Source organism: Plecotus auritus (assembly GCF_963455305.1).
Source record: "Plecotus auritus genome assembly, chromosome: 12".
In the NCBI taxonomy this organism is placed as follows: domain Eukaryota; kingdom Metazoa; phylum Chordata; class Mammalia; order Chiroptera; family Vespertilionidae; genus Plecotus; species Plecotus auritus.
The window spans coordinates 45,506,614-45,534,093 of NC_137778.1; the positions used below are offsets into that span (position 1 = coordinate 45,506,614).

Sequence of the window (27,480 nt, forward strand, 5' to 3'; positions counted from 1 at the left end):
GCCGGACCCAATGTACGTGAGCACTTCCTCTGGACCGGATTCTTGAATGTATTTCCTTCAGACGGGGTTTATATGAGCACTTCCTCGGGGTTGGGATAATCAGTGCACTTTTTCCAGGTTAGGTTTAGGTTATGCTTTTGGGGCGGGTTTCAGGGGTTGCACTTCAGCTAGGCTGGTTGGCATTCTCACTTCCTTCTCCTTGGGTTCGCTGACGCAGTTTCTCGCGGGGCTGGCGTGGGGAGGAGCTGGTTAGGGTCCATCCGTTGCCTCAGTCGCATGGAAGAGCGGGGCGCGGTGGCCCGGACTCCAGTTCGGCGAATACGTGAGCCCCCTCCTTGTTCAGTCCGCGCTGGATGTGCCGCGCCATCTCCCGCACACTTTGTGGTCTGTCAGGTCCGTGTGGCTTACAGGACACAGACGGCCAAATCTTCCTGAATCCGGGACTACTGGTGGTTCTGTTCGATGATGTGCCAGTTCGGTTTGCATTCCGGGTAAATGGGGAAGGTGTTATAGTCTGACTGGTTAACTCACTATGTTTTATTACTTGGAAGATATAAACTAGTGGAAGGCAGCATTTGGAAGCGGCTTCATGTTCTTTATCTTGACTTATTCCTCTAGGATCACACTTGAGCTGGGGCCCGTCCTCCGCGTGGAGCACTTGGTCCCCCGCTGTCCTCTGTTGCCAAGTGGCCACGGTTGCGCGGTTTGTCCTTTGGTCTGCAGAGATAAGCTTTTAGATTAACTTTAGTTCTTATCTATCACTCTTTGTATTTGGAGCTGAGCATGAACTCACTCCATCCGACTAGAAGGGCACTATTTTCCCAATATTTTTTTAGTAGGTTAGAAATTGAGTTTATGTTCTGTGCTTTTTTGTAATAATCCATAAATCTGCTTCTCATGCTGATGGTGGTTTAGTTCTGTTAGCGACGCTCTTTGGATCCCATCTATAGGAGTCATTTGTTATTTGCTCATGGTTCTAAAAGACTAGCTCTTGCACACATGTGTATCTTTGTGTAATTTGCCTTAATCTGCACTCGGACATATGTAAGGTAGCTCAAACATAAATTGAAGTTTAAAGTGCCCTGAAGCCTTATACAACCAGTAAACATGAGGCTTTTTATCCAGTGTGGCAAGCTGGTTTGGTGAGGAAATTATTGCAGGACCTGTCCCTAAAGGAGCCCTAAGGAAAGCTCATCTCCTCTTTGTTTGGTTTTGTTAATCCCCACCCAAGGATATGTTTCCATTGATTTTTGAGAGAGTAGAAGGGGATATATATAGAGAGAAACATTGATGTGAGAGACACACCGATTGATTGCCTCCCGAATGTACCTGCAACCCAGGTATGTGCCTTTGACAGGAAGTGAACCCAGGACCCTGTGGTGAGTGGCCCAATTCTCTAACCACTGAGTACACCGACAGAGCAAGCTCATCTCCTTTTTTTTTTGTTGTTTTTTTAATATATTTTATTGACATTTTACAGAGAGGAAGGGAGAGGGACAGAGAGCCAGAAACATCGATGAGAGAGAAACACCGATCAGCTGCCTCCCGCACACCTCCCACTGGGGATGTGCCCGCAACCAAGGTACATGCCCCTGACCGGAATCGAACCCGGGACCCTTCAGTCCGCAGGCCGACGCTCTATCCACTGATCCAAACCGGTCTCGGCAGCTCATCTCCTTTTGACAACGTTTCTTCTTGGCCTGGGGTCTGTGCCCTTTATGGATAGCAGCCCAAGACCCAGGTGGCCTGTGATTGTGTCTTTCATGACACTCTCCAGTTTGAGTCCCTGGCTCCTATGCCTAGGTAAGTTCTGACTCTGCTGTGCCCTCCTCATTCTTCAGTCATCCCTCTGGTTGTCTTTTCCTTTTTCCTTTTCTTTTAATGTCTCTGCTTGACACAAAGCATACCACTTTTCCCTGTATTATTCCTACATGCTTAAAAATTCTGCCTTTTACTCTTGGTCCTAAAATGAGATTCCTTCAGGAGAAATATCCTTGAGTGGAGCAATTTCACTTTTTTCAGAAATTACTGACCATTGAGGAAGTGGCCACATGTCCTACCCTAGGTTGTTGGGACTCTGCCCAGAGGACCCTCTAGGAAACACAGGCATAGGAATTCTGGGGTCAGGACAGATGGGAGTGTCAGGTCTGGTGAAGGGCCTGCTCTGGGAAGTCGTCAGTGAACCACAGTGTAGCTTCATGCTTGACAGGTTCCCAGTGTCACCTTTGCAAGAATAGTGATGTCCGTCTGTCCCCATGAGGTAGCAGCTGTTTTATGGTTCAAGCTTGGTCCTTACACTGTCACTTCCCTCTTCCCACAGTTCTGTCCTTCATTCCTCTCCACTCAATGTCTGGCCTTCCTGATGAGCCCATTCTCAGGTCTTTATTCTGTTCGTTGCTATGCTTGTTCTTCATGTCACTCTTGTTCATGACATTTCTCCACCTTTCTCTGGAATCACACCACCCAGTCCTGTCATTTGCCATCTTCTAATTTTCTCTTCAAACATTGTCAAACCATTTTGTTGGTATATGTAAGCCATGTATTTCTAGTATATGTATTCTATATATATAAAAGGCTAATATGCAAAGTGTCCCCTCGGGAGTTCAGCTGAGAGAACCGGAATTGGATTGCTGGCTAGGATGCGCACTCACCTCCAGGGGGTGGCACAGAACATGGCAGGCGACCAGCTGCAGTTGCGGGGCGCTGAGGGAGCTAGGGAAAGGGAGCTAGGGAAGAAGGAGTCAGGGGAACCTGATGGGCCCTGATCACCGGCCAGGCCTAGGGACCCTACCTGTGCATGGGCCTCTAGTTATACTATAATATAATATAGTATAATATAACATAATAGTACAATAATGTTCCTGTATATTCCAGTTACATTTGAATGCTATGCTTTTTGTTTCAGATGATGGGCTCAGAAATAAGAAAGAATTGATTCAAAAGCAAGATCTTACTGTTGATATGGAATCCCAAGAAAAGTTATCTGGCCCAACCAATGGAGAGGGTCCTGAATGTGGAGACACCCAAGAACCAGAGCATGGACAGAAAGACATCAGAGAAACACTTCAAGTCAGAGAAGGTATAAGTGTGATGTACATGAGAAAAGATTCACTCGGAACTCAAGCCTCATTAGACAAAAGAGAATTCACACTGGAGAGAGACACTGTTCATGTAATGTCTGTGGCAAGTTTAATTCAGAAGTTCACAACGTATTGACATTCAGAGAATACATAGCCTGTTTTATAGGTTAAAACTGTATCAGTGTGAGGAGTGCAGAAAGCCTTTATCACAATTCACACCTTGTTCAGCATCCATGGACCTGCACTGGTGAAATGCCTTTCCATAATGATGAGTGTGGCAAAGCTTTTCACGACAGCTCAGCCTCATCCGACACCAGAGGACCTGGACAGCGATCAAGGCACACCAGACCATCAACTGAGGGAAATGCTTCAGCCTGAGCTCAGGCCCTATGAGTGTGAGGAGGGTGGGAAGAGCTTCCGTTACAGCTCACATCTGGGACCCAGAAGAATCCACACGGGAGAGGACCCCTGGAGACAACACGTGTGAGGAGCTACGCCTGGCACTCGTTCCCGAGGACACCAAGATGCACGCTGGAGAGGGTATTCCCCTAACAGTGCTGGGCTCTGCACTCCCTGCCACTCATTCCAGAGTCACGTGAACAGAGCTTTCAAGCAACATAGGATGCTCTGCCCACTGAGCACATCACCTGCTGAGCTGGGGTGCTGGATGGGCCCATTTTGTTGTCAAAGTCTTCTCAGAAGTAAGTTGCTCAGGAAATCTTAGTGTTTACATTCCTCTTCCCCTTCTCTCCTCCCTATTTTCTGAACTACTTTGAAAAAAAAACAAAAAAAGCCAACACCTGAATATTTGGTTAACTTGATCAAATACATTAACCTATCAGTTATGTACACTAACAACATGGTGAAACACAAAAACTATTTTGTGATCCTGGAATGGATTATGCTCTGCAGGGCCAGAACGGGTCAAGGCTAATGGATCAATTAACCTGCTGATCCACAGGGACCTTTCACGTCTTTAACCAGAGGGGGTAGACAAGGCCCACATAGCTTTTGTTTTTAGTTTTTTGTAATATAAAATTATAGCAACTATTTAAGAGTCTTCATATTTCACATAGAATCTGACTTTTCAGATTTTCTTATAAAAATACTGTGCACCGATTTTGTATGTTAATATTTGTATCCTATAAATGCCTATTTAAATTCTTTGCCGATTTTTCTATTGGCTTGTTCATATTTTTCTTACTTTTTTGTAAGAGGTTTTTGCATATTAGAAAAATTGTCCCTGTGTCGTTTAGATGTGGCATATTTTACTCTGAGTTTATATTCTAACTTTCATTCTCTTCATTCAAAAATTCTAAATTTTTCAGTTACCAGTTCTATTTATCTTTTCCTTTATGGCTTTTCAGTTATGTTTTTAGGGTTTTATGTCATGCTTAGGAAGGTCCTTCCCACTGCAAGGTAGCAGTAGCCTCCTAGCCTGTCTCCCCACTTCTGCCATCACTCACAAGTTTATTTTAACACTGCAGCCACAAAAACCTTTCAGTACCTAGGTCTGATCGTGTTCTCCTCTGCTTAGAAATTCCAAATGGCTTCTCATCTTGGAGTAAAAAACAGTTACCTTTGCACTCACCCACAGTCCTCATATCTCTCCCTCTTGTACTCCCAGCACCCGTGCTACTGCATCCTTCACGTTCCTATAATATTTCAAACACTCCACTCCAGGCCTTTGCATTTGCTGTTTTTCTCCCTGAAACATCTTCACCCCAAATGCCTCATGTCCCTCAGTCTTAGCTCACGCGTCAGTGCTAGTGAGGTCCTCAGTGTCCACCCTGTTAAAATGGCAAACTCTATATTTCCTTTATTTTCTCCTTAGCACTGACATCCACCATCTAATAAACTATATTTTTCTTCTATATTGCCTGCCTCCCCATCTGTCTATTACATATGTGCGCACACACACACACACACACACACACACACACACATAAATTCCATGAAGGCAGGGCATTGTTTTGCTTTAACCTATTGTTCCAGCTTCCAGAACAGTGCCTTGCCTAGTAGGTGAGTAATCAATATTTGTGTAAGAAAGGTGAAGAGGGAGGAAAAAACACCTAGGTATGACTTAACCCATCAGATTGGCAAAGATCAAAATATTTATAACGTGTTGACAAGTGTATAGGTAGCCTTGTAGTGTGTTCTACGATTGGTAATTTGGTACCAAAAGCGCAGATGCTGGTACTCTGCTCTATAAATCTGTTTCTAGGAATGTATGCAATGGGTCTGCCCTTGCACATGAGAAAAATGTTCACCGTAATTTACTGGAGCTGCATCTGAAAAAAAGGAAAGATTGGAACAACCTACATGAACATTAGTGGAGTAATTATCAATAACTTGTGGCAATTGAATATTATATATTAGTTTGTTTTTCTTAAGAGCAAGACCTAGGAAGTAATCTCCCAAATCAATCGGTAGGAGGTAAAAAGGTCTAATAGAAATGCTGTCTGCCCTGACCAGTGCGGCTCAGTGGATAGAGCGTCGGCCTGCGAACTGAAGGGTCCCGGGTTCGATTCTGGTCAAGGGCATGTACCTTGGTTGCGGGCACATCCCCAGTGGGGGGTGTGCAGGAGGCAGCTGATTGATGTTTTTCTCTCATCGATGTTTCTAACTCTCTATCCCTCTCCCTTCCTCTCTGTAAAAAATCAATAAAATATATTTTAAAAAGAAATGCTGTCATTTGTGTAGAAGAAAGGGTGATACAGGTTATGAAAGACATGAGTAAAAACGACATGCTGGAGGACACTAAAAATGTGAATGCATTCCTTGTTTATATTGCTTTTTAAATAATTAAGCCGGAAAAATCTTGAGGGAGAAAAAGCTTTTTTTAAAGCTGTGCTCACTGGCCCCGAGCTCCCTCCGATCCGTCAAAGGACCGCAGCCGGGTCCTCCACGGGCGGGGCTGCCACCGAGACGGGCTTTCTAGAGAGGCCGGAAGCGCCGGGCGCTGATTGGTCGTTAAAGGACGCCTTTGTTCCCGCCGCGGGAGGACGCTCTGTCGGCGCGGTTCTAGCCCGGGCGAGCTGTGCGGGAGGTGGTGAGTCCCGCTCGGGGACGAGAGGCCGGCGCAGCTGTCAGCGGCCACCCCTCCCACCTTCCCTGCGGCCTGGGGCAGGGGCCGCAGCTGCGAGCGGGCCTGGGTCCTGCACGAACCGCACCGCTGCGGAGCCTGGCGTCGGGTTCACCGCTCCTCCTGCCCCGCTCTGCGCCGACTGTGCGCTCCCGGCCGCGACCCCGCACGCGTCTCCCCCGTGAGCATCGGGAGAATAACCGACGGGACCAGATGAGGGATTCGCACTGAGTTAGACGCGGAGCCGCGTCAGCCCCTGCGAGGCCTCTGCCTCCGTTAGTGCATTTGCGTTCCCAGCAGCTCGTTATTTCTCTGTGGCCACAACTTTGCGAGACAAGACTCTAAGGTTCTCCTTGAATCAGTTCCAAAGAGGGTTAATCTGGAAATCGGCCCGGAATGGCCACAGCCCTGGCCCCCGAGGGACAGCGAGGACCTGCACTCGTGAAGGCGGAAGAGCGCAGCTGGGGCTGGCGCTGCGCGGCACGGACGCCCGCGCTGCACCGGCGGGAGCTCTGCAGGCACCTCTTCCGGAAGCTCTGCTACCAGGACGCGCCCGGGCCCCGGGAAGCCCTGACCCGGCTCCGCGAGCTCTGCCGGCTGTGGCTGCGGCCAGAGCACCACACGAAGGAGCAGATTTTAGACCTGCTGGTGCTGGAGCAGTTCCTGAGCATCCTGCCCGGGGACCTGCGAGTGTGGGTGCAGGGGCACCATCCCGAGACTGGGGAGCAGGCGGTGACTGTGCTGGAGGATCTGGAGAGGGAGCTCGATGAACCTCCAGAGCCGGTGGCAAGGGAGTGGCCGTCAGAGGTCAGAGCAGCCAAGCCAAGGGCCTTTGAAAGAACACCCGGGTTATTTAATGTGTGATTCTCGGGGAGAACAGACTTAGGGAGGGCGCAGTCAGAGACACCAGATTGAATCTGTGTGGGTGTGGACGGCTGGGGTCAGTGAGAAGCTACAGGAAGGCGAATGGGTACCAGAAGAAAACAATTTTCTAACGTCCAGAGCTACATATAGGATTGGCTATTTTGTAATGAAAAAATACCACCATCCTTTTCACTGGCGTACTCAACTTGGGGTTGGTAGATACCAGGGGCGTTACAGAACTGCGTCATCAAACAAATATAATGTGAGCCACGTTCAAATAAAAAGTGAAATTGCCCTAACCGGTTTTGCTCAGTGGATAGAGCATTGGCCTGGGGACTGAAGGGTCTCAGGTTCCATTCCGGTCAAGGGCGTGTACCTTGGTTGCGGGCACATCCCCAGTAGGGGGGCGTGCAGGAGGCAGCTGATCGATGTTTCTAACTCTCTCTCCCTCTCCATTCCTCTCTGCAAAAAGTCAATAAAATATATTTAAAAAACAAAAAGTGAAATTAAGTGGTACATTTTATTCATCACAGAATATGTAGTCAAGATAACTGAGCTGTTTTATCTTGTGTTTTTTCTTCTTTTTTTTTTTTTGTATTGTGTTCAAAATTTGTTGTTTCTTATACACTTTGCAGATTTCAGTTCTTACTAGCCCTGTTCTGTAAATACATTTTGCTCGTGGCTGTAACACTGGACAAGTGATAGGAGAAACGCCCCATTGGTTGGGAGTTGGGCTTTATGGGTTTTAAGGTGCATTCCGTGTTGTAGGACTGAAACCCTGGGCTTCAGCCTGTCGCTGTGAGAGGAGACACTGAAAGTCACTGTGCAGAGAACAGTAGAGATTCGCCCCGATAGTTCTCTTATTTTTTAGTCATTATTGCCATTTGCAGCTTAACAAGAATTTGTCCCTTTTTCTATATCCCTGGTTCTTGGCAGATGCTATTTTTGATCTTTTCTCTGAAGTTCTTCTAGTTCTTTCACAAAATTTACCTTACAAGTTCAATCATTCTACATTGTTTCTAGGTCCCAGCCAAGTCAGAAAGACAGGACACACTTCTGGACAAGTTGGCCCCCTTGGAACAGCCACATGAGCCCCTGGCTGTCCAGCTCTACCCTGAGAAGATTCAGCAGGAGCCCCAAAGGAATGGTAAGGAGCAAGTTTTCTGTGTGAGGGAGGAGGTGCCTCCTTAGAGGCGCTTTCTCACTGTCACGTCCTTTCCAGCTGTTCCTCCTGTGGGAGATTTTATCCACCTTCCTACCCTAACCCTATCCTGGGAAGAATTATATTTTAGCTTTTCATTAGACTTAAAAGCTGTTATTTGCCCTAACAGATTGAGGATGAGACTTAAATATTCAACTTAATACCTAATACTTTTATCTGTTATCTGAGGATTCTAGCTTTAAATTACCTTAAATTTCCATTTTGAGTAGGGGATTTTGCATGACACCCTGTATTAGTCTGCTAGGCCTGCCAGAATGGAATTCCGCAGACTGGGGGCTTAAGCAACAGAAATGTGTTTTCTCACGGTTCTAGAAGCTGCAAAGTCCAAGACCAAGGTGCCACCAGGGCTGCTTTCGGGTGAGGCCTGTCCTGTGTCCTCATGCTGCTGGTGTCCTCCCTCTTCTTGTACCTTTTGGGTCAGGGCCCCTTCCTTATGACCTCATTTATCCTTAAATGCCTGTTTAAAGGCCCTTTTTCTAAATACAATCCAAGTGGGGATTAGAGCTACAGCATAAGAATTGGGGCCGGACAATTTAGTCTGTAATACACGCCCATGCTAGAAGGAATGGGAAAGAGAGCAGAAGTCATCCTAGCAGGCGTTTTGTGTCTCTGCGTGTAAGGTTGACAGGACTGTGGTTGTGGTTTGCTGCCCATCCCATAATCACATCACTAATCAAAGCCAGGTGGGTAGTGTACCCTCAGGTTACACTGAAAAGCAGACAGATTTTACCTTCTTTCTCCAAACTCTACTTCGAGTGCCCTGTCCCTTCTGTGCAGGTGCTGAAGTCCATGACGCCTCCCTGAGTCCATCCTTATTACCTTAAATTTCACCAGTGTGGTTCTCTCATTGTCTAGGGTCCCTGCCAGATGGTTTGTCAAATCTAAGAAGTTATTTTAAGTAAGATATTTCTGCCTGGTATCTGGAAGGCACAGCATTCACCTAAATGTAATTTAAAGGAGCCTATTGGTGCTTTGAAGTGGAGTGTTGGTTATTGGTTGGCTTTAGAGGTGAGATTGAGACCCCTGTTCTCTTCACTCCTTGGTCATTGAACATTTGTTGAGTAGCAGCTCTATGCCAGGTACCATGAGGTAAGGAATAAAAGTTAAGACACTTGAATTCTTCCGGAAGCTCTCTACATGGCAGGTCTGCGAGGCACCAGTTTGTTTGCATGAGCTGAGATGGGGAACATTCTAGGCTGAGAAAACAATGCGGGGGAAGAAGCATAAGAGCATCACATATCCTAAGAGCAGCTGCTCTGAGTCTGACTGTGACAGGGAGAATTTTGTGGGAGGAACATCAAGGCCAGTGGTGAAGATTCCTGAACACCATACTAGAAAAACCCGAACTTCATCCCATCAGTTGGGGGGCTCTCAGAGAATTATAAGTAGAGAAGTGGGTGACACAGAAATCATTGTCCATGATTTCATTTATTAAAAATCACATAGAAAAAGATTGGAAGGATTACCTGTAAATGTAGACAAGGGTTATTTTTAGATAATGAAATCATAGGTTATGTATTTTATAAAAACTGTAAGTGAAATAACAGCTATAACAGAGAGGAAAGATGTTTACACCAGGGGGTTGGGGGAGACCACTCTCAAATATAGAGGCTGGTCAACTAGAGCAGGAATAAGGCTGGAGAGAGAAAAGGAGAAAATCAAAGAGATATTTACTGTAGAATGAACAGATCTGATTGGTTGTGTGGGGAGCGTATCAGATAATGGTGTCAATGACAGGAAAATCAGAAGGGGATGTACAGGCAGACCTTGCTTATTGCGCTTAGCTTTATTGCGTCTCACAGATGTTTTCTGTGAATGGAAGGCACAACCCTCCACCATCAAAAAGGTTACAACTTGCTTTATTGCAATCATCACTTTATGGTGGTAGTCTGGAACCTAAACTCAGTATCTCTGATGTCTGCCTGTATCTATGTGAAGCGGAGCTGGCGTGAGTTCAGTTTTTATACTTGTGAATTTTCGTTGCTTGTGAAACATCCAAGTGGCTAAAACCCAGCAGGCAGTGCAGTTTAAAATGTTCTCTGTCTGGGAGAAAGGTGTTGGAGGAGGTGGAGATGTGGGAGTCGTCCTGGGTAGATGACAGAAGACATGGGTGTAGGCAAGGTTGACCAGGAAGAACATACAAAGAGAACCCCATGCCCCGCCGGTGTGGCTCAGTGGTTGTGTGTTGACCTAGGAACCAGGAGGTAACAGTTCGATTCCCAGTCAGGGCACGTGCCAGGTTGTGGTCTCGATTCCCAGTGAGGGGTGTGCATGAGAGAGCCGATCAATGATTCTCATCATTGATGTTTCTTTCTCTGTCTTCGTCTCTGAAATCAATAAGAAAATAAACACACACACATGTAATTTTTTAATTAAAGCAAAAGAAACCCAGTTAAGTTTCAGTGGAGGAGGAGGATTCTGTAAAGGACTATAGGAGATGTAAGAGAAGCAGAAAGGGGGTGTCACTGAAACCCAGGGAAGAGTCCACCAGACGTAGTTAATTCTCCTAACAGGACACACAGTAAGGACTGATAGATTCAACCCAGCACATGAACCAGGCCACCCACTGTCCCCTCCTGCCTTTTCCTCCCCCTTTGGTGGTTTTTGCTCACCACATTCCTCTCAGATCCCTGTTGATTATCCTCAGAATGTTTATAGTCCCCATTCACATTCACCATTACCCCTCTAGCTTTGCACAGGTTTGCCAGGTAACCCCTTGATCCACATCTTTTCCTTTTCTTCTCTTTTAAATCTGTTCCCAGGCGTCATGTCTTGCTGCTGTCTTCCTCCCAGGCCTCTTACTGTCTTCCCTGTCAGCATGTTTGGATGGTGCTAAATACCTAACTTGTACATTGTGTGTGGCTTTCCATTGTTTTGTAACACATTTGTAACATTTGCATGTTGTGTCTTCCATAGGCTTTTGCTTCTCAAACCTAAAACAGGCCCTGTTTGTTCCAGGTGATGAAACCAGGACGGAGAATGAAGAGTTGTCCCAAAAGGAGGGTATGACAAAGGACATGGAATTCCTCGGGAAGGTAAATAACAGACTGAACAAAGTCCTTCCTCAACATCCTGAATCCAAAAATGCGACTGAAAGAGAGGGTAGGTTAGAGATGTGGCCGAGGGAAAGAAGACCCTATAAGTGTGATGACTGTGGGAAGAGTTTTAGTCACAGCTCAGCCCTTAGTAAGCACAGGAGAACTCACACTGGAGAAAAACCCTATAAATGTAACGAATGTGGAAAAGCCTTCAATCAACGCTCACATCTCATCGGACATCACAGAGTGCATACTGGAGTGAAACCCTATAAATGTGAAGAATGTGGGAAAAATTTTAGTGGACGCTCAGGTCTTATTCAGCATCAGAGAATCCACACAGGTGAAAAACCCTATGAATGTTATGAGTGCGGGAGGCCTTTTCGGGTAAGTTCAGCCCTTATTCGACATCAAAGAATTCATGCAGCAAAAAAGCTCTACTAATAAGGGGTCAGTAACAACAGTTCCTTAGCTGTTCAGGCCTAATTAGGGACCTTATGAGTATCCTGAATGTGGGCAAAGCTTCCATCATCATTAAAAATTTCTCTGGTACCACAGAATCTGAATAAAATTTGCTTTTATTTCTAAAGTAGTTCAGTTTCTTACCTCAGAGCCTGGCTGGTGTGGCTCCGTTGGGCGTTGACCCATGCACCAAAAGGTTGCCGGTTTAATTCCCTGTCAGGGCAAATGCCCAGGTTGCGGGTTTGATCCCTAGCAGGGAAGTATGCAGAGGCAGCTGATCAATGTTTCACTCTCACATCAATATTTCCCTCCCTTTCTTACTCTCCCTTCTCTCTCTCTCTAAAAAAAAATTAATAAAAGTGTTATTTTTTTTTAAAGTTACTTCAGAAAGCCTTGACCATTAACAGCAGTGCTTATTCCAGTCCAAGATAACTGTTTCCTGGTTGAAAGACAATGAATTCCAACTCTCAACACCTTTTTATTGACCATTCAGTGTATGACTTTAGGCAAAGGTATTCAGGTCTCTGCCTTCATTTCCGTTCTGTGAATTGCCAATGCTGGGACAGGCCCACCAGATGTGGAGTAAGTTGAAATAGATGAAAATTGCTTTTGAAATTAAGAACTAAGCCCTGGCTGTTGTGACTCGGTTGGTTGAGCGTCTTGTATTGAAAGGTCACAGATTTGATCCCTGGCCTGTGTGCATGCGAGGCAGCAATGTTTCTCTCTCCCTCTTTCTCTCTCTAAAGTCAATGAAAACTTTTTATTTTTAAATCCTCACCAGAGGATATTTTTTGTATTGATTTCTAGAGGGAGTGGAAGGGAAGCAGGAGAGGGAAAGAAAGAGAGAAACATGGACGTGAGAGACATGTCAATTGTTGCCTCCCGCACATGCCTCTACGTGGGCTGGGGAACCTGCAATCAAGGTATGAGTCTTTGACCTGGAATCCAATTGGCAACACTAGCCACTGAGAAAAACCAGTCAGGGTAATGAAAACTTTTTAAAATATATTTTAATTGATTTCAGAGAGGGAGAGAGAGAGAGAAACATCATGATGACACATAACCGTGGATTGGCTGCCTCGAGCCCACGACCCAGGCATGTGCCATGACCGGGAATCAAATTGGGTCCTTCTGGTTCATAGGCTGATGCTCAACCACCAAGCCACGCTAGCCAGGTGAAAACATTTATTTTTTCTATAAAGAAATAAGAGTACTATTTTTTCCCATCATTATAGATATAATGGCCTAAATATTTATTGCTCTTTTTTATTTTCAACTAGGGTATATATTCATTTTTTGCAATTTTTTTCTTTAGCACTGATAGAAAGGAGGCAACTGAAAAGTCAGCAGACTAAAGAAGACCAAATGGGAAGGAAAGCAGAGTTAGGAGTCGGAGCTGCCAGTACAGGGGGGTAATGAGTGTATTCGGGATCCTTAACTTCAGATAAGTCACTTCTCTTCTGAGTCCCCATTCCCTGTAAATGAGCAATTTTCAACCAGTGTGCTGCAGGAATTTTTAAAGCATGCAGTACCTGACTATGTAGTCAGGGGCACTGACTGACCTCTTCTCCCTTGATTGTCGAATAAAAAAATGACAGCAGCCAACACAATAGCCATTTAGTATGAATTAACCAATGTTATACCCCTTTTTATTGTCAGATCGGCAAAAATATAGATACATTGGTGTGCCACAGAGTTTTAGTACTTAGTTTATGTGTGCCATGCAATGAAAAAGGTTGAAAATTGCTGCTGTAAACTGAGGCAGAGGTTGGTCCGATGTAGCCAGTATCCACAAGTGGCCATATACATCTAAACAACACACGTAGGATGGGAAGTTCAGTTCCTGGTGACATGACCACATGTCAGTGTTCTTAGTCACGTGTGTCGAGCAGCTATTGTATTGGACAACACAGAAGTGGACCATTTTTATTGCTGCAAAAAGTTGTAAAGGATTGCTGTCCCAATCAAACACAGGTAAGGTACTGTCTGGCTTTGATATTGTGTGATTCTGAGTTCAGGGAAGTAGCAAAAGAGACACCTGAGGAGGCTGCAATAGCAGCAGGAAATAAAATGGATACACTCCAGAAGAAAACACTTTAGTAATAATGTTACCTTTTCAGCCTTAAAAAAATGGGTGTATTCTAATTGAAGGAAAATTATTATTAAAGTATATATAACCTAACTAGAGTCCCAGTGCACCAATTCATACACCAGTGGGGTCCCTTGGCCTGGCTTGTTGAATCGGGCTGAAACCGATTCTCCAACATCCCCTGAGGGGACCTGGATTGCGAGAGGGTGCAGGCCAGTCCAAGGGACCCCACTGGTGTATGATTGGGGCCAGGAAGGGACCATGGGAGGGCTCCAGGGTGTATCTGGCCCGCCTCGCTCAGTCCCGATGGGCCGGTGTTCAGTGCATGTCCTAGCAAGCTATTGAGCAGCCTTAGCATATCATTAGCATATTATGCTTTGATTGGTTGAACGGATGACTGGACACTTAGCATATTAGGCTTTTATTATATAGGATTATTTGAATTAAAAGCTTAGGTTACTATCGCATCTCTATAAAAAGATTGTGGCTGTCCCCAACTGGTTTGGCTTAGTGGATATAGCATCGGCCCAAGGACTGAACAGTCCTGGGTTCATTTCTGGTCAAGGGCTTGTAATCCTCATCTGAGGATATTTCTCTTTCCCTTCCTGTCTGTAAAATCAATAAAGTATATGAACTAATAAAAAGAGTGTGGCTGTTGTTGTTGGACCCTGCAACTCTAGGAAGTTTAAAATGTGTCCTCTGAGCCTTGGTGTGGCTAATTCCAGCAGTGGTTAGAAGAGTTAAATGCTTATTTTCCATAGAAGGAAGTCAATAGATAACATATATTATCTGTACATAGAAAATCCAGAAATGGCAGTGTTGGCATGTTATTTGCAAATAAACATGAAGTTGAGTTAAAGGGAAGCAGTTAAAGTGGTCATCTTGGGAGGAGTGCAGCCTGATGTTTTTCACATCATAATTCTGAAAGTACTATTTTACTTTTTTGAAATTTATTTTTATTAGCTTTGGCTAGTGTGGCTCAGTTGGTTGAGCATTATCCTGTGTACCAGAAGGTTACCAGTTTGATTCCTGGTCAGGACATATGCCCAGGTTGTGTATTCCATTCCCAGTCGGGGTGTATGCAGGAGGCAGCCAATCGAAATTTCTCTCACACATCAATGTCTTTCCCTCTCTCTCCCTCTCCCTCCAAAAAAAACAAACAATAAAAACATTTTTTTAAATGTGCACATTTTTAAAAAACTCATTTTCATTAGTAAAATGCACAAATCAGGTGTGCTATTTTACTTTTGAACTACAACTTTGTGTTGTAAAGTTATATTTTTAATGTAAAAAAACAACACTGAGAGCAGAGTTCTAGTCTGTTGCCAGTTACTTCCAGCTGTGAGTCAATAGCTATGAAATAAAGAGCAAAGATGAGTGTTTTGAAAGACTTTAGAAGCACTGAAACTTCTCCACGTGTACTATTTGTTTTGTTGTGATTATATGTTAGAACCCTTAAGAACAAATGAAAACTAGTGTTTGGACAGGATATTTCTGGGTTAGGAGTGGGCATTGAACAGAAACATTGGCTGTGCCCATCTGCAGGATCAGAAAGGGGAAATGAAGGTGAAGATTGGAGAGGCAGCTGAAAACATTTAATGGGTGGTTAGGAAAGGTGCTGATGTAATAAAAATGTGGGATCAAAACAACAAAAGCAAAAGACATTTTTTACAACCTCCACCCTGAGATCCTTTTTGGTCTGTAAAGTTAAGACCAAAACCACGGGCATGTAAAGAATGAATATAGATGTGCTTCCGGAACTCTGGAGTAATAGAACCCAGATCAGCTACTGAAGCTTACCCATAGTTAAAAAGGCGAAGCTGCAAATGCAGGTTTTATAAGCGAGTGCAATTCATGGAGATAGAAAAGGGGTGGAAGATGGGTTAAAGATTCCAAAAAAATTTATATTCAATGAATTGTGATTTTTGTTCCTTAGTCCTCACCTGAGAATATTTCCATTGATTTTTAGGGAGAGCGGAAGGAAGAGAGAGAGAGACATCCACGTGAGGAAGACACATCAATTGGTTGCCTTCCCACAGGATCTAGCCTGCAACCGGTGACATGCCCTTGACCTGAACCGAACCCAAGACCCTTGAGTCCGCAGGCCGATGTTCTTTCCATTGAGCCATTATTTTTCTTTTGTTAATTGTCACTGAAATGTCAGAGAGAAACATCCATGTGAGAAACGCATTGATGATTGCCTCCCGCAGGGGCCCTTACCAGGACCTGGGCAGGGGAGGAACCTGCAACCCCGGTACGTGCTCCTGACCGGAGTCCAACTCCGGACCCTCTAGTGCGCGTGCCGCCGCTCTACCCACTGAGCCAAACCGGCTGGGGCTGAAGTATTTTTGAAGAATGATAGCATAAAGTGTATTTTTTGGATTTCTAAAACTATGAACGATGATTAACAGGAATTCCTCAAAGACTGGATATGTATTTGAAGAGAATACCCAACTACAGGGGCATCTAAACGACACCACCCGAGACCGGCACACAGCGCCACGGGTACCTTGCCTCCAGGTGCGGCCTCCCAGCTACGCGGCCCGGAGACTGCGACGCGCAGGCGCGGGAGGAGCCCGGGGGCGCTGACCATAGAGCTTTCAGTCCTCCCGAATTCCTAGAGGTGCCGGAAGTGTCTGGGCAAGGTGAGCACTGACTGCTGGTGTCCCCCAGCTGGTGTGGAAGTTGGGGGCCGGAGGGCCTGGTCGGTACGGCTCTCGTCCCGTTTTCCACCCGTTCTTCCCCCTGGTCCGTCCGCCATCCGCAGTCTCCCTTCCCCGCCTTGGGCCGCGCCCAGTACTCACGGTAAGTACCGTTCGCCCCGGGCCCGAAGGGCGCTTTGTGGCCAGACCGCCCGCTGCTGGGACGCCTGAGGTTTCGAGCGGGGCCGGACCCAGGTGTCGCCCGGACTGCGGGGATCGTCACCGGCCGTAATCGCGCTCCCAAACTTCTTGTGGGGGAACCTTTCATGAAGGTTCCTTTCTTTATCGCTCATGGATTAGCGGTGTTCTTTGCAGTCCAGTTTATTTGTCCTAAAATAGGAAAAGGCTCCCACATTGTCTTTTTACAGCTGTTTCCACCAAGTGAATTACTTCTACACAGCAATGTTGCATTCCGTCACAATAAAATTCTCATTTTTAAAAAAGACATATTTTGCTTTGGGAAGCCCCGATTATCTATGGAAACCTATTTTTGCTATTATGTTATTCAGCTCTTCGTAGAGAATTCAGAAAATGGTGGTGGTGTCTGGATAATTGTGCAGTAAAAAACATTTCTGACACCGTCGGGCAGTGCAGAGCTCAGCCTTATTTGGAATTATCCCGTTTAGTAGAAAAACTCACGGAAGCAGGTGCCCCTTTTCAACTCGGGTATCTCCTGAGCAACTGCCGCCACCGCCTCCAAACACAGTCCAGATTTCTGTCGTTTGGTTAATTATGCATATTTGTGCAGTAATCACAGCTTTAGCAAAGCAAACATACTTTGAGTTTCTGATGTGGTTAAGTGTAAAATGTGGATGCCAAAGCATTCAGCCTCAGCAGTCTGAGTTACGACAAAGTAGCACAGTGTTTGCTTCGCCCACCTTTTCTTAGTCATATAAACCTGGAAAATATTTTTCTTGTTCTGTTTTGTTTATCAGTTCCCAAACATCCCAAATTAGACGTAATTAGTCTGAAAAAAGAAAATGTTTCTTCCTCACCTATTCAAAAATTAATGCTCTTACAAACTGAGTTGTTCCTTCAGAGGTTCTCAGGGTTATAGAGTTTGAAGTCAGAAGAAGCCTTACAGATGGACTCTTCTAACTTCTAAATCAATAAAGTGACTGGGTATTGTTAAAAGGAGATGTAAGAAGCAGTCTTTATCCACAAGTTGCTTACCAGCTTAATAAATACAGGTGTGCATACACTGAGATGTCTTAACTGTGAAGTAGATAAACAAACATCCTATATAATAAAGAGCTAATATGCAAATGGTCATCACACCCTCATGCTGTCACACTAAAACAGCTCAGACACTCGACACTGGGGAGAGAGGAATGGGGACCAGCCAGGCACAAATGAGCTTGCGAGAGAGGAATGGGGACCAGCCAGGCTGCAGCCTGGGAGAGGGACAAGCCGCCCACCCCGCAGTCCCGGGTGCCAGTGCCTGCGGCTACGGCCCGGGAGAGGGACAGCCACCTGCCCCACGGTCCTGGGTACCTACGGCTGCGGCCCAGGCAAAGCCACCCGCCCATGGTTCTCTGCGGCTGCAGCAGGCCCAGGCAAAGCCAGCCCAGGTCCTGGGTGCCTGCGGCTGGCCAGAGGGAGGGAAGCCTGGGTCCCACGTGCCTGGGACTGGCCGGAGGAGGGAATCCTGGTTCCTGAGTGCAGGGCGGGACAGAGGTGGTTAGGGGTGATCAGGCAAGTAGGGGAGCAGTTAGGGGTGATCAGGCAAGCAGGCAGAGGTGGTTAGGGGTGATCAGGCAGGCAGGCAGGTAAATGGTTAGGAGCCAGCGGTCCCAGATTGCGAGAGGCAGTTAGACATCCCCCGAGGGGTCCTGGATTGGAGAGGATGCAGGCCGGGCTGAGAGGACCCCCCCCCCCATGCACGAATTTCATGCACCAGGCCTCTAGTATATTAGAATAAATTACTGATAACATGCAACAACATCGATGATCTCGAATGTATTATGCTGAGTGAAAGATGCCAGACTCCAAAGGCTTCCTGCTGTATGACTTACTTTATAAAACATTCTGGTAGGTCAATAGCGTTGGGGACCTGACTTTGGGGTTGCAGGTGGTGATGGGGCATTCAGGTTCCTTGGAGATGCAGGACCAGTGTTTTAAAGAGACAAAGGTCGAAAGAGGGTCCACACTAGAAGTTAGTCTTGAGATCAGAGGAAAGGTGGGAGCCCAGGAAGGGTAATGAATGTCAGGAGCAGAACGATAGTCCTTGTCAGTACCTTGAGCTAAATTATTTGGAAACTAGTGACCCGGTGCACGGATTGGTGCACGTTGAAAGGAAATCAGGAGGGGAGTTTCCGTGTCCCCTTGAGCCGCCACGAAGTCACATGGGGAGTCTGTTGTCCTCCCTGCAGCTTCCTGAAAAAATATTTGCAAGTGTCCCTTCTGCAGCCAGGGTCATGCCTTGCTGGCCTGGAGGTCCCCGGTGGACTCCTTGGGCCATGCTGGACGCCTTCCACTGCTCGGAGCCAGATAAGAGATGCTCTGAGGTGAGCAATACAAAGTTGGGCGTCTTGAGGGGTGGGGTGCTCTGTTGCCCACACCCCCACCCTTCAGATTCATCTCTCTTTGACTTTTACCCTGATTGCCATTTGCTGCTTGTGGCCACTGTTATATTGCTGCCTTCCTCTGTAGCTCCGGGGCAATCGGTAAGGGATGAGACTTGATCTCGATGCCCAAGGCAGAGTTCCAGGAGCCCGGTGGTGATATCAGGCTCACCCTGGTTACTCCAAGTGTCTGCGCTTCAACTGTTCTCCGGAGATTGTAACTGCAGGCTTATGGTGTACAAGGGATATAGCAGCAGCAGGTGGCCAGTGAGGAGCCTGAGCCAGGCTGCGCGCCACACCGCTGCCCCACTCACCGCAGCCCCATTGCATCTGCTCCGTGAGCCCGGCTTCTGGCTGAGCAGCACTCCCACTGTCGGAGCACACTGACCACCAGGGGGCAGCTCCTATGTTGAGCGTCTGGCCCCTGGTGGTCAGTGTGTGTCATAGCGACTGGTCAACCAGTCATTCTGGTCATTGGGTCGTAATGGTCACGTAGGCTTTTATATAAATAGAATTAGTCTCAGCTGTTGATAGTGAGGGACAGGTTGAGAGCTGAACTGTGTAGAAACAGTACAGCTGATGTGCAAATTCTGAAAGAATTTGTCAGCTGCTCTGAGGTCCAGAATTTCTATTAGATGAAGTCTATCTGTTTTCCTGACTTTGTTTACCCATGTTCCACATCCCCAATGAGAGAAAACAGAAAGAAGGGGTTATTCCCTAGCTGGGTGGGCATGACAGAAGTCTATGGAGGTAAGGCAATCCTTCTGCAAAAGTGAAAAGGGTCACTTAAACAACTGAGCTGTGACGTCCATGGCATTGTAGAGAAAAGTTTGTTAAGATGTCTTAGTAAATCAATGTGACTTTTGACTTCCCCTAACACTAGCATTTTCTATTTGTAAAGAAGTCCTTTAAAGAAGAGGTCCGCAGAAGGTCCTTCTCTTTTGAAAATAAAGAAGGTGGTGGAAGCAAGTCTCCTCATCTTTCCCGGCCCTACATGGCTGCAAAATCAAGAAAGTCTTTAGCCCCATCTCCATCCAACCAGGCTCCTGAAGAGGACCTTGTAATTGTCAAGGTCGAGGAAGATCATGGTTGGGACCAGGAATCCAGTCCACATGAACACAGCCCTCCTGGCCAAGAGCTGTTCCGCTTGCGATTCAGGAAGCTGTGCTACCAGGAGACACAAGGACCCCGAGAAGCTCTGATCCAACTCCGGGCACTTTGCCATCAGTGGCTGAGGCCAGATTTGAACAGCAAGGAGCAGATCCTGGAGCTGCTGGTGCTGGAGCAGTTCCTGAGCATCCTGCCCACGGAGCTGCAGGCCCTGGTGAAGGAACATCAGCTGGAGAGTGGGGAGGAGGTGGTGACCCTATTGGAGGATCTGGAGAGGCAGATTGACATCCTAGGACGGCCAGTAAGTGGCAGGCAGTGTAGTGTGTGTGCTGTGTTTGGGCATCTCGGAGATTGGGTGGAGGGGGTAATGACACCACATTGCGAACATAAATGCTAGGCATGCATTCCTGCTGTTGGAGGATGAGAGCAGTCATAGAGTGACATGGCTTATATTTACAGAATTATTTTTTTAAGGTGTAAATCCATTTTTTGTCCTTATCACACTGTTATTGCTCCTATTTGCAAGGTGCACAGAGAGCTTAAATTACTTTTACAGGGGCACCCAAATATTAAAGGTAGATCCGAGGCCAGAACTCGGGTTTCTTAATTCCTCATCAGAAGTTTTTTCCCACTGAATAGCTCTGCTTTTTCCTGATGATCATTCTTCCCTGGCCTTGCGAGTGCAAAGTACAGGTTGGACACAGGGAGGGCGTCAACAGATGTTTTCCTTCGGTTTCTGTGCAAATCAGTGTGTGTTGCTCCTTGCTACTGGAGGAAATCAGTGAGGTCTGCTGCTTCCTTGCCGAGCACGTGTCCTGAAAATGTGCTTTGGGCCCCCTTCACCTCGTCTCTCAGAGGCATTCCTCATAACACAGCTGCTCGTTGTGTCCAGGTCCCGGCTCGTGCACATGGTCACAGGGTCCTCTGGAAGGAGGTGGTGCACTCGGAACCCGCACCAGAGCCTCCAGATGCTCCGCTCCAGCCTCCGGCAACTGGGCACATAGCTCCCGGGCTCCACGGGCCCCGAGACAGAGGTGAGGAGCGGGTTTCACTGACGAGGAGGGAGTAGGAAGGAACCCCATTTTGTTCCTGGGGAACCACTCTTTACACACCATTCATAGTTGTGGTGTCAGTGTTTATCTAGGCTTCACATACAGGCTGTCAATCCCAAGGCTGAAATCATGAGCAAATTAAAGAATTTGGCAACTTCTAGGTATTCATACATTTCTGTTACCCCAGTGTATTGCCAAAAAACCCCACAGGTTTGTTGCTATCATCATGCCACTGTATTTGTAAATATTTCAGTATGTATTTTCTCAATCAGATGTATCACTGATATAATACTCATCTCGTCCACAGTTCACATTCATATTTTGCCTGTGGTTCCAATAGTGTTCATCCAGAGTCCAGTCCAAGACAACACTTTAGTTACCCAGCTTTCTGTCTATCTGGCGGGAACATTTCAGAAGTGAGGTTGTGTCCTCAGGGACACAGCAGGAATTTGTCCTGTTATTGCTGATGGTAATTTTGATGACTTGGTTGAGGTTAGTTTTGCTGGGTTACTGTTTTTCTTTTTGTAATTAATAAGTAACTTGTGGGGAGATACTCTTGATTCTGTGTAAATAGCCTGGTCCTTGGTACAGTATTTTTGCTAAAATACTACTTTGAATATTAATTGATGCTTCTTGACTGAATCAGTGATTACTAAGCAAGTTACAAAATGATAACTTTCTGTTATTCCTTCTATGTTTACTTGTTTCTTGTGATGGAGAGTGTCCCCTTCTCCCTATGTTAATTTTATTTATCAGTATGAACTCAAAAACTTTTTTCCATGAATATTTTGTTACTACCATTATTTTGATGCTTAAATTGCCTCAGATTTTCCAGAGGAGGCCCCTTCAGTCTGGCTCCTATATCCTTTTGTCATTTTCTATCGTTTGAGAACTTACTTCCCTACAGAACAGCACTTCCCAGTCTCACCTCAGACCTGCCCTGCATTTTTTATGGTTTTACTTATGTGGCTTATAGAAGTTTGTTCTATAAAGTTGTGTTTTTGATATTTCTGGAGAAGAAACATAGAAGCATTTTCATTTATTAATATAATTTTTGTCTGATGTGCTGAGACCTGTTGCTGGTTTTGTGCTGCACTGTCTGGTATCTGGCAACAGATACTGGCAGTATCGCTGTAGATCAGCCGTGGGCAAACTACGGCCCGCGGGCCGGATCCGGCTGTTCTATCTGGTTCTCTTGCTCTCCCCTCCACTCCTTTACTTTGAATTTATATTAGTTTACACAAACACTCCATCCATGCTTTTGTTCCGGCCCTCCGGTCCAGTTTAAGAACCCATTGTGGCCCTCGAGTCAAAAAGTTTGCCCGCCCCTGCTGTAGATAGAGGTTGCCAAGAGACTGGGACCTAAAGGGATCCTGTGACCAGCACAAGGATAGAATGTAGCTTCGGTCAGAGGAGAAATTATGCAGCAGTTCCTGTTAGGAAGCCATGCAATTTGTATGTTTTATGTGCAACGTCAGGGTGAGAGGGACATCAAAGTGTGGATGTTTTATGGACAACCGTAGGTGTACAGCCAGAGCTAAGCTATCATCATTTCATAGTAATATCTGTGCCATGCGTTTTGGCTGAAATACAGATAATTTTAGAATGGGCTACTGCTGACTCCCGCAAGCACAACCCAAGGCTGGCCTCATTCACAGCTTCTTTCTCCTCTTCAGCTGTATCTGCTTCTCACAGTCCCACCCCTTCTCAGAAAGGAAGTCCTGGAAAGCAGATGGCTGCCTCACTTCTCACAGCAGGGTTCCAGGTGAGTCGTGCTCCTCCTCACTGAAGCCCCATCGCTGTCCTTGGTCATGATCGTGGCCTGTAGCCTGTGTGTGGACTGCCTGTGGCAGAGCTCACCCAAGAACTTGCCCAACATCCTTTTGAATAGAGGCAGATTGATATTTGACTTGTTACGTTTTCCTCTTCCCAGCTGATCAGTACATCCCCAGCTCTTGACCCTGTCTAACCCTGGTGGGTCGCTGGCACCCTGGGTTTGAGCTGTGGAATAATCCAGTTCTCAAATGGAAGTTGTTTTTTTTTTTTCAGAGTTTGGAGAAGATTGAAGACATGGCTGTATCCCTGATTCGAGAGGAGTGGCTTCTTGATCCATCACAGAAGGTTCTGAAGAGAGATGACAGGCCAGAGAGTTACAGAAGCATGTTCTCCCTGGGTGAGTGGCGCTCTGGTTATTAATCATAGTTAAGGTTTTTTGTTTGTCCATTTGTCTGTTTGCTTGTTTTTTATGTATACTTACATTGTGAGCTTTCTGAAAGACATAGTTGAGTGTAAATTCAGGATTCAACATAAAAATACAATATTGAGACTTGTTGATGTCTAAAATGGAACCAGGACTCGAATCCAGGACTGACTTAGCTTACTCTGTTAGTGCTGTTTGAGTTCACTCGTTTCTTCTGTCCCCAGTTCCCATAGGATATTTACATAGATTTCTCTCACCTAGGCCTCTTGTGCTCCTTCCTTTTTATGACTGTTTGGGGATTTTTTCTATTTCTGTCCTACTCATTAGATCTTCTAGTTGTTCCATATTCCTTCCCACTTCCTGATTTCCACTTCTCCTCAGCTGATGCCTTCCCTTCTTTAGTCCCCTTTCCAATAACTTCTCCTTTTCACGGCACTTACTCCCCAGTTAGCCAGTGGTACTTGTGTTTGACTTGCTCCTATCTCTTCATGTTTGAAGGCATCTTGGAGACAAATGTAAGCTTTGCAATTTGTGTAGCTGTTCCATATTTATTTTCCTTTTCTCCTATCGTTGATTCCTTTTTCCTAACAAAATAGGAAGGGACATTTGCTTGATGACTTACTACATTTTTGTTACAGGTAGTGAAACCAGGAATGAGAACAAGGAATTAGCTTCAAAACAGGTAATATCTACCGGAGCCCAACTACATGGAGAGACAGCTGCCAAATGCAACGGGGATGTTATCGGGGGTCTTGAGCGTGGAGAAGCCCAAGACCTTCTGGGCAGATTAGAGAGGCAGCGGGGAAATCCCACCCAGGAGAGACGACATAAATGTGATGAATGTGGAAAGAGCTTTGCTCAGAGCTCAGGCCTTGTTCGCCACTGGAGAATCCACACTGGGGAGAAACCTTATCAGTGTAATGTGTGTGGGAAAGCCTTCAGTTACAGGTCAGCCCTTCTTTCCCATCAGGATATCCACAACAAAGTAAAACGCTATCACTGTAAGGAGTGTGGCAAAGCCTTCAGTCAAAACACAGGCCTGATCCTTCACCAGAGAATCCACACTGGGGAGAAGCCATATCAGTGCAACCAGTGTGGGAAGGCATTCAGTCAGAGTGCGGGCCTCATTCTGCACCAGAGAATCCACAGTGGGGAGAGACCCTATGAATGTAATGAGTGTGGGAAAGCCTTCAGTCATAGCTCACATCTCATTGGACATCAGAGAATCCACACTGGGGAGAAGCCCTATGAGTGTGATGAGTGTGGGAAAACCTTCAGGCGGAGCTCACATCTTGTTGGCCATCAGAGAAGCCACACTGGGGAAAAACCCTACAAATGCAATGAGTGTGGGAGGGCCTTCAGTCAGAAGTCAGGCCTTATTGAGCATCAGAGAATCCACACTGGAGAAAGACCCTATAAATGCAAAGAATGTGGGAAAGCTTTCAATGGGAACACTGGCCTTATTCAGCATCTGAGAATTCATACAGGGGAGAAGCCCTATCAATGTAATGAGTGTGGGAAAGCCTTTATTCAGAGGTCAAGTCTCATTCGACATCAGAGAATCCACACTGGAGAAAAATCTGAGTCTATAGGAGTTTAGGGGAAACTTGAGTCATAGTTTGGGCATTATTCAACAGTAAAGGAACCACATGCTGGTGAGAGGTCTTTCAGTGCAGTAAAAAGGCAGAAAGTTTGTCATCGTGACCTGATGCAGGGTCAGAATCTATAGCGGGGGCAGTTAGAATAGCTCTTGAGTAGTTTGGGCCTAGTGCCTCAATGCAGGTGGGTTAGTTTGACTGTCCTGGGAGGTGTCTGATGGCCTAGCGTACCCCTTAGAAGCTTAAAGAGTGAGTTGCTTGTGGCTTGAGGCACCTAACACCAAACTGTCTTCTGTGTGAGTAGCTGTAGATTAAGTCAGGCTGCTCGTGGCTCGTCTGCTTCCTCCCACCTCTGTGGCCCCCTCCCTGGTTAGTCACCTGGAGGGGCATGTGTGTGCTCCTCCTCTACCAAGGAAGCTTGCTTTAGAGTTCAAAGCAGCCTCTGTGAGACGTAGATGTATATTTAGCTTTCTAAGATTCTAGTTCTAGGGAAAATTTTACAGACAGGTATTCAAGCTTAGGTGTGCATTTTCTTTTAATGTTCCTGGTAATCAGTGAAATTCATATTCCCACTCATACTCAGAATGCTATATTTTTAACAGCACTCCAGCATTTTTCTTCATATGTCACCTTCACTGACTCCACTGAGTCACTGAACACCACAAGTGTCCTCCACCCCAAGCCCCAGGCCCTGAGTCAGCCAAGGAAGTGCTGCATTAGTGATGGTTGTGGGACTGTGCAAAGGAAGGTGAGTGCAGACAGTAGAACTGCTCTTGAGCTTGGATGGTTGCCCCTTGTGGTGACATCTGGCTCTCCTTTCCACCTCCCCACTGCATGCTGTGGTACAGACGGGTGCTTCACACCATTCTAGTTAGGGTGTCACATGGGAGCTCATGGGCTTGAGGAAGGCATACAAATCCTTACACAGAATGTGCACTCATCCCTCTGGCCCAGCTCAGTGCTGCTGTCACAGGTTCCTGACTAGGTGGTTGGTCACCCTTGTTATCGCCCTGGACCCCCTTCCTCAGGTGGCCAGCACCTCACACGCCTCTTGCCATTAGCTGATATGTCACAGTGGTGATCTCTCAAGTACCTCGCTTCACCTTTGCTCGTTTTTCTTAATTTGGGTGCACACTGCATCTGTAATCCAGCAAAGACCACGGTAAAGTCATCGTCACCAGGACAACATTTCATCTTGGAGGCCAATTTAAAGTAACATCAGAGTTCACATGGGCTGTCTTTCACTTGTGTGGTTGTAACTGTTTTAGTAGTGTTATCACTGCAATAAGCATTTCTTCAGGTATTCCCAGTTGATAAACTACATGGGAAACTCTTTATTACTCTTGAGTCACATCTCGTTTTTTACTTTGATTACACACTTAATCACCAAATTTTGAATCAAATAACTTCTGGCTACTTTCAAAGTCATCTTTCATAATGGGAATTGATTAATCCTACTCAGAAGAATACTATATAAGTTCTGCTGAAAACTCCAAGAGAAGTTATATCACTTCACACTGACTATTCCGAACAGGGACAACACTCATTGTGATATTTTGATTGATTGATGTTTTTTAAAATCAGTCATAAAACCTTACTTCACAGAGGTCCATCTTTGAGATCATAAATTCGTTCCCTGTAATATATCCTTCCTCTATCGCCCTTTGGCCCACCTTCACCATGAACATGGTTACCTACACCTATTTCATTGAATTGTTGGTATCCACCATCATTTGTCATCCTGGTTTCCTTGGTGAATTTTTCAAGACAGTGCTTTCAGTTGTCCTTCATGTTATTATTCATATTAATTTTCTACCTCCCTCACTTTTCCCCCCTCTCTCTCCTATGGATTACCATTCATAATTCCCTTGTACTTAAAATTGCAATAAGCTAGAAATTAATAAATCTGGAAGTCTCTAGGTCCTTGCTTTCTGCTTTAATTGTGCCTTACTCTCTGGTAAGATACTAATTCTGCCTGAGGCCAGTGCCACCTGTGTGCCCATGTTGCATAAGATGGGAATGGGAGACTGCGTGTGCATGTGCACCCCCTCCCCTGTAACTTAGGGTACTATTGTCTTCTATTCCAGGAAGTGCTCTTAGCAGAGTAACAAATTGAAATGACTGCAGATGTGCCAGCTAACATCTCTTTACTCAGAGTAATGTGTACCCAGATTATTTTAAATCTCAGAATAGTAAGCATCCAGAAGAAATTCATAGAAAAGAAAATATGACCAGAAAGATCAGTGTTATACTGATGAATGTGAAAAAGAGTGACTTGAAGGAAGTATCAAGGCTGACTCAGCACCCACGGAAAATGGCAAGTAGTAAAAGACAGTGACATGCACCAAGTTCATTTTTCCTGCATGTTCTTTTTATATTCTTATAATCTGAAGTACTTTCTCTGCTTCTTCAGCCCT

At 45.8% G+C, this 27,480-nt stretch overlaps 2 protein-coding genes and 1 long non-coding RNA gene across 5 annotated transcripts; all 3 read left to right on the forward strand.

Annotated features, from left to right (window-relative positions):
- On the forward strand, positions 1 to 5,757 carry LOC308237929. 2 transcript variants are annotated; one of them, XR_013959499.1, is made up of 4 exons: positions 1 to 117; positions 1,358 to 1,424; positions 1,669 to 1,803; positions 2,906 to 5,757. It is a non-coding gene; the product is annotated as an uncharacterized lncRNA (long non-coding RNA). The 2 variants fall into 2 exon arrangements; XR_013959500.1 differs by having other exon boundaries at positions 7 to 117; positions 1,341 to 1,424; positions 2,906 to 5,756.
- Positions 5,758 to 6,022: 265 nt separating this feature from the next.
- ZSCAN16 (zinc finger and SCAN domain containing 16) lies at positions 6,023 to 12,133 on the forward strand. Of its 2 annotated transcripts, XM_080649308.1 has the most exons (4): positions 6,023 to 6,972; positions 8,053 to 8,176; positions 8,564 to 8,608; positions 11,210 to 11,871. In XM_080649308.1, exons 1-4 carry the CDS (start codon positions 6,562 to 6,564, stop codon positions 11,728 to 11,730), a joined length of 1,101 nt encoding a protein of 366 aa, XP_080505434.1. In that variant the 5' UTR covers positions 6,023 to 6,561; the 3' UTR covers positions 11,731 to 11,871. The 2 variants fall into 2 exon arrangements, with proteins under 2 accessions (XP_080505434.1, XP_080505435.1); XM_080649309.1 differs by lacking the exon at positions 8,564 to 8,608 and having other exon boundaries at positions 6,078 to 6,972; positions 11,210 to 12,133.
- A 4,371-nt stretch (positions 12,134 to 16,504) lies between these two features.
- Positions 16,505 to 26,986, forward strand: ZKSCAN8 (zinc finger with KRAB and SCAN domains 8). The gene is made up of 6 exons (XM_080648245.1): positions 16,505 to 16,642; positions 20,005 to 20,514; positions 21,106 to 21,247; positions 22,942 to 23,030; positions 23,315 to 23,438; positions 24,104 to 26,986. Exons 2-6 carry the CDS (start codon positions 20,098 to 20,100, stop codon positions 25,063 to 25,065), a joined length of 1,734 nt encoding a protein of 577 aa, XP_080504371.1. The 5' UTR covers positions 16,505 to 16,642; positions 20,005 to 20,097; the 3' UTR covers positions 25,066 to 26,986.
- The last annotated feature ends 494 nt before the right edge of the window (positions 26,987 to 27,480 follow it).